The sequence below is a fragment of the Scomber japonicus genome, chromosome 16, assembly GCF_027409825.1.
Source record: "Scomber japonicus isolate fScoJap1 chromosome 16, fScoJap1.pri, whole genome shotgun sequence".
Lineage (NCBI taxonomy): Eukaryota > Metazoa > Chordata > Actinopteri > Scombriformes > Scombridae > Scomber > Scomber japonicus.
The window spans coordinates 1,791,049-1,798,548 of NC_070593.1; the positions used below are offsets into that span (position 1 = coordinate 1,791,049).

The 7,500-nt window shown below is 34.9% G+C and overlaps 1 protein-coding gene across 1 annotated transcript in view; it reads left to right on the forward strand.

The window, feature by feature from the left end:
- The window catches only part of LOC128375786 (rho GTPase-activating protein 28-like), a 9,918-nt gene extending 9,598 nt beyond the window's left edge, over positions 1-320 (forward strand). The window contains exon 8 of the mRNA XM_053336203.1: positions 79-320. Coding sequence (XP_053192178.1) covers positions 79-320 — 242 coding nt within the window. The remainder of the gene's footprint in view (positions 1-78) is intronic.
- The last annotated feature ends 7,180 nt before the right edge of the window (positions 321-7,500 follow it).

Sequence of the window (7,500 nt, forward strand, 5' to 3'; positions counted from 1 at the left end):
TTGAAACAAAGATGGAATTCCTAGTCGACACGATTCACAGAGTTGGAATACAACGGAAAGATGGATCTCCTCGCCCAGTGCTGATTCAGTTCGGTCTGCGCACATACAGGCAGAAAATATGGAAAGCTTCACTGAAGGCCAAAGTGTTGATTGACAAAGGTCTGCGTGTCACAGAGGATCTTACTTTCTGGGAGAGACAGTGTAGAAACAAACTGTGGCCACTTGTTGACAGGGCTCGCAAGGAGGGAAAAAAGACGTCGTGGAGAGGTCCTGATGTGATCATCGAGGGCAAGAAAATCACCGCTGACTCTGTCAAATGATCTGGATCAAAATTGACCACTGACCTCATTTCTGTTCCTGAGACTGTTCTGGAGTGGTCATTCATTGGTAAGGAGAAAAAAAAAAAAGAAAGAAAATGGGTTATTGGTACTGTTTGTTGGATGTAGTTTGTTCATTAATGTGAAAGATGAATGTAAGAGATTAAGAACGCTAAACTCAAATTCTCAATTCACTTTCTGGTTAGTAATGGTTAGTAATGGCTTGGTATAGTTATGGATAAATACTGTGTCCATATCTTTTTTCAGAAGTTCTTCCATTCATAGGTTTGCAGTTGCAAGCTTAGTTCATCTTATTCACATTTGTATTCATCAGTGGTCTTGTTTTGTTTTCTTTATTTCTTTTTTTATTAGATGTCAAACTTTACTTTCAATTCTCTCAAAATAATTTCTCTTAACGTCAGAGGGCTAAGAAATAACATCAAAAGAAAAGCGGTATTTCTTTATACCCGGAAAACAAATGCAAATATCATATTTTTGCAGGAAACTCATTCATGTGAAAATGATAACACATTTTGGAAAGCTCACTTCTGTCATGCCTCAAACCACTCTGCAGGAGTTGCCATATTATTTAACAAATTCTCAGGTGACATGTTAGAAACCATTAAATCTGATCTAGGAAGATGGATTATTTCTGTAATTAAAATAGATAATTCTCTTTCCATACTGTGTAATGTATATATGGTCATAATGTAACAGCTCAAACTAGAATAACATCTTTACAAACAACTCATCATAATGCCTTTCTAATTATAGGGGGGGTTTTAACGATGCTCCTAATGACATGATAGATCGAGTTCCAGTAAGAATCACAAAGTCAACATTTTAAACCAACTCTTTATTGCAGTGAAAAGTTGTCTGTTACAGATGCTTGGCGTTTCTTTAATCCTGATGGTGTAGAATTTTCCTGGTCTAACCCCAGACGCACACAACAGTCCAGAATTGACCTGTGGCTAGTCTCCTCATCCTTCAACATGTAGCAGAAGTATCTTACTCACATGCGCCGTTAACAGATCATAAATTGATGTACGTTCTATATTTCAAAGAGAGATACGTATAACACAACTAGCAGATGACACTGCTTTATTTCTTAAAGACAAATCTCAATTGACTCCAGCCTTGGCCTTGATTGATATGTTCTCAAGTGCATCTGGATTACAGTTGAACATAAATAAATGTGAGATTCTTACACTATATAACACAGACGACAAATACATAGACTCCATTCCAGTTAAAAACACAATCAAATACTAAAAGACATGAGCTATAGACAGCAGCTGAACTTCATACCTAGGATATCATAATGAATATGTGGCTTCAGCGTGATCTCTCTATGCTGGGTAGAGTTCTGTTAACCAAGGCTTGTATACCCTACACTATCTTTATATGAATATATATATATATGAAGACTTTACTCTTAAAGAAATAAACAAGTTATTTATCAACTTCACTTGGAAGAACAAAAAACACCTCCTTAAAAAGGACATACTTTCAGGATCTAGAAAAGAGGTTTTGATGTATTAGACTTTGTTGACTTAAACAACACTTTTAAAATAAAATGGATTAAGCAGTGTCTTACCACATAAATATTGTGTGACAAATAAAATTAAAGAGGTACATATTAAAATATTACATAACATATATCCTTCAAATGCCATTTTATCAAAGTTTTCTGATACTGGAGAATTGTGTAACTTCTGCAACAGTTGCAATGAAACCACCTGACATCTATTTTATCAATGTTACTGTAATGAAAACACTGTCTTGTCATCTCAAGCTGTTCTAATATACTTTGAACATAAACTGGACTGAAAAGTACGCAGTTACCATGCCAACCTTCTGAAACACGTCACCTGTACGCCTCATTAGCAACGAAACTGTTGCTGTTGCAAAAGAATATAATCTGCGCCGTCACCACCACACTAACCCAAGTAGTGGAGCCTGACAGCTCTGTGCTGCGTCACATGTTGGTTACACCCATCTACAAACTGTAGATTTAAAGGGAGAGAACAATGAACTCTGATCCCAGAGTGGAGCTTGTTGTGTTTAAAGCTTTATTGATCATTGTATCAGTAAAGCTTTAATACTGTATCAATATGAAATAAAACCTGCAACACATTTCATATTTTAATCATGTTGTTTGTGTTTGAAAAACAAGTCAATAAAACCAAAGTTCATCTTATCGACAAACTCTGCTGATAAATGTCGACCTTTGACAGTCACATGATCCTCTGTAGAAACTGTCAGCAGCAGTACTGGAAGAAGTACTCAGATACTTTACTGCAGTAAAAGTACTAATACAGAAATGTACTAATACTCCATTACAGTAAAAGTACTGCAGTATTATAGTGATGTAGTATGCAGTATTACAGTAAAAGTACTGCAGTATTATAGTGATGTAGTATGCAGTATTACAGTAAAAGTACTGCAGTATTATGAGTGATGTAGTATGCAGTATTACAGTAAAAGTACTGCAGTATTATAGTGATGTAGTATGCAGTAATACAGTAAAAGTACTGCAGTATTTTGAGTGATGTAGTATGCAGTATTACAGTAAAAGTACTGCAGTATTTTGAGTGATGTAGTATGCAGTTTTACAGTAAAAGTACTGCAGTATTATAGTGATGTAGTATGCAGTATTACAGTAAAAGTACTGCAGTATTATAGTGATGTAGTATACAGTATTACAGTAAAAGTACTGCAGTATTATAGTGATGTAGTATGCAGTATTACAGTAAAAGTACTGCAGTATTATGAGTGATGTAGTATGCAGTATTACAGTAAAAGTACTGCAGTATTATAGTGATGTAGTATGCAGTAATACAGTAAAAGTACTGCAGTATTTTGAGTGATGTAGTATGCAGTATTACAGTAAAAGTACTGCAGTATTTTGAGTGATGTAGTATGCAGTTTTACAGTAAAAGTACTGCAGTATTATAGTGATGTAGTATGCAGTATTACAGTAAAAGTACTGCAGTATTATAGTGATGTAGTATGCAGTATTACAGTAAAAGTACTGCAGTATTATAGTGATGTAGTATGCAGTATTACAGTAAAAGTAGTGATATATTATTATATATGACATCATTAGATTATTAATAGTGAAGCATCAGTGTTAGAGCAGCATGTTACTGTTGTAGCTGCTGGAGGTGGAGCTAGTTTACACTACTTTATATACAGTTAGCTAGTTTATACTACTTTATATACAGTTAGCTAGTTTATACTACTTTATATACAGTTAGCTAGTTTACTACTTTATATACAGTTAGCTAGTTTACACTACTTTATATACAGTTAGCTAGTTTATACTACTTTATATACATTTAGCTAGTTTATACTACTTTATATTACTTTATATACAGTTAGCTAGTTTATACTACTTTATATACAGTTAGCTAGTTTATACTACTTTATATACAGTTAGCTAGTTTATACTACTTTATATACAGTTAGCTAGTTTATACTACTTTATATACATTTAGCTAGTTTATACTACTTTATATTACTTTATATACAGTTAGCTAGTTTATACTACTTTATATACAGTTAGCTAGTTTATACTACTTTATATACAGTTAGCTAGTTTACACTACTTTATATACAGTTAGCTAGTTTATACTACTTTATATACAGTTAGCTAGTTTATACTACTTTATATACAGTTAGCTAGTTTATACTACTTTATATACAGTTAGCTAGTTTATACTACTTTATATACGGTTAGCTAGTTTACACTACTTTATATACGGTTAGCCAGTTTATACTACTTTATATACGGTTAGCTAGTTTACACTACTTTATATACGGTTAGCTAGTTTACACTACTTTATATACAGTTAGCTAGTTTACACTACTTTATATACGGTTAGCTAGTTTATACTACTTTATATACAGTTAGCTAGTTTATACTACTTTATATACAGTTAGCTAGTTTACACTACTTTATATACAGTTAGCTAGTTTATCCTACTTTATATACAGTTTGCTAGTTTATACTACTTTATATACAGTTAGCTAGTTTACACTACTTTATATACGGTTAGCTAGTTTACACTACTTTATATACGGTTAGCTAGTTTATACTACTTTATATACAGTTAGCTAGTTTACACTACTTTATATACGGTTAGCTAGTTTACACTACTTTATATACGGTTAGCTAGTTTATACTACTTTATATACAGTTAGCTAGTTTATACTACTTTATATACAGTTAGCTAGTTTACACTACTTTATATACGGTTAGCTAGTTTATACTACTTTATATACAGTTGGCTAGTTTATACTACTTTATATACAGTTTGCTAGTTTATACTACTTTATATACAGTTAGCTAGTTTACACTACTTTATATACGGTTAGCTAGTTTATACTACTTTATATACAGTTGGCTAGTTTATACTACTTTATATACAGTTAGCTAGTTTATACTACTTTATATACAGTTAGCTAGTTTACACTACTTTATATACGGTTAGCTAGTTTATACTACTTTATATACAGTTAGCTAGTTTATACTTCTTTATATACAGTTAGCTAGTTTATACTACTTTATATACAGTTAGCTAGTTTACACTACTTTATATACAGTTAGCTAGTTTACACTACTTTATATACGGTTAGCTAGTTTATATACAGTTAGCTAGTTTATACTACTTTATATACAGTTAGCTAGTTTATACTACTTTATATACAGTTAGCTAGTTTAGTCCAGTGGTTCCCAATCTAGGGGTGGGGCCCCTCCAAAGGGTCAGCAGATAAATGTGAGGGCTGCTGAGATGATTAATGGGAAAGAAGAAAAAACAAAGTTCTGATTCACAAATGTGTTTTCAGTTTTTGGACTTTTTCTCTAATCTTTGATTTTTGCTGAAATATTGGATCATTTGAACATTTATTGAAATGAAAGCATGTGAGAAGTTTAGAGGGAAGAATCAGTATTTGGTGGAGCTGTTAACAACTCATAGACATCTGAAATGTGAGCCGACTACACACTGCTGACTGGTTTCATCTTTAACAATGTGTTGTATTTTAAAAGCTTGTTATATTTTCCATTGAGTCAAATCTGCATCTGAAAAGTAACTAAAGCTGTTAAATAAATGTAGTGGAGTAGAAAGTACAATATTTCCCTCTGAGATGAAGTATAAAGTCAGGTTGTGTCATTGGGGAGCGACGGAGTGTAAATCTGATCTGACACACAGACAGAAGTCACATGAATAGATTAACGCTGCGCTCTGCCCTCGGGTGAGTGTCAGCGTGCTTCCCTCCCATATTTACCCACATTTAAATACTGAAAGCAAAACTCACACATGGTTCATGAATACGTGTGTGAACGTGTAAATCAGCATGCATATATACATGGATGTATGTCTGTGTGTAAAGGAACACATGGGAACATAGAAACACGCTGCATGTGATTATTATGGGATGGATGTGCAGATGCATGACGAGCCTTTAGAGGCCTACGTTTCCCATAATCCCTCTGGACTACCTTCCCTCCTCCTTTCCTTTCCTTTCCTAACACCTTATCTCCTTATCCCATTTATTATATGTCTCCTATCTCCTTGTTTCTGATCCTACTGTCTCCTTTCCTTTCCTTTCCTTTCCTTTCCTTTCCTACCACCTTATCTCCTTATCCCATTTATTACCTTCTCATTTCTTGTCTCCTATCTCCTTGTTTCTGGTCCTACTGTCTCATTTCCTTTCCTTTCCTTTCCTTTCCTTTCCTACCACCTTATCTCCTTATCCCATTTATTACCTTCTCATTTCTCGTCTCCTATCTCCTTGTTTCTGATCCTACTGTCTCGTTTCCTTTCCTTCATGAATAAGTGTGTGAACGTGTAAATCAGCATGCATATATACATGGATGTATGTCTGTGTGTAAAGGAACACATGGGAACATAGAAACACGCTGCATGTGATTATTATGGGATGGATGTGCAGATGCATGACGAGCCTTTAGAGGACTACGTTTCCCATAATCCCTCTGGACTCTGGCAGGAAACACACACGTGGAGGCAGGCGGTGAGATAACGAGTGTGACGAGTTCAGCTGATTGTTGTTTTCTTTCATATTTCCTCATCACTCCTTCTTTACCTTCCCTCCTCCTTTCCTTTCCTAACACCTTATCTCCTTATCCCGTTTATTACCTTCTTGTTTCCTATCTCCTTGTTTCTGATCCTACTGTCTTGTTTCCTCTCTTCCTATCTACTCTCCTCTTCTTTTATACCCCTTCTTTTTCACCCTTACCTCCTCCTTTCCTTTCCTAACACCTTATCTCCTTATCCCATTTATTATATGTCTCCTATCTCCTTGTTTCTGATCCTACTGTCTCCTTTCCTTTCCTTTCCTTTCCTACCACCTTATCTCCTTATCCCATTTAAAAGCTCAGAAATGACTAAATGATTCTTCTTCTTCTCTTCCAGCACTGTTTCCTGTCACTGAATCTCATTTTAAAGCTCAGAAACATCCAAAAATCATCAGTTTAGAAGAGACTAAACTAAAGAAACTCAGAATTACTGATTTCACTGACTCATTTTCTAAGTTGCTAAAATTCTTTCATTTCTCGTCTAAAAACTTGCGTCACTTTTTTTTTTTGGGGGGGGGGGGGGGGGGCGGTATAAACGGTTGAGTTGATTTCCTGCCCTGAGAAGTTTGCTTGAATACGAGCCTGCAGGTGTCGCGGTGAGAAATGTGAGGAGGATTCATTCCTCTAGGAGAAGAAAAAAAAACAAAAAAACTCTTCTTCTCTTCTTCACAGCGCTTTCTCTTCATCTTTCATCTCCTATCTCCTTGTTTCTGGTCCTACTGTCTCCTTTCCTTTGCTTTCCTTTCCTTTCCTTTCCTTCCACCTTATCTCCTTATCCCATTTATTACTTTCTGATTTCTTGTCTCCTATCTCCTTGTTTCTGGTCCTACTGTCTCCTTTCCTTTGCTTTCCTTTCCTTTCCTTTCCTTTCCTACCACCTTATCTCCTTATCCCATTTATTACTTTCTAATTTCTTGTCTCCTATCTCCTTGTTTTTCATCCTACTGTCTCCTTTCCTTTCCTTTCCTTTCCTTTCCTACCACCTTATCTCCTTATCCCATTCATTACTTTCTGATTTCTTGTCTCCTATCTCCTTGTTTCTGGTCCTACTGTCTCCTTTCCTTTGCTTTCCTTTCCTTT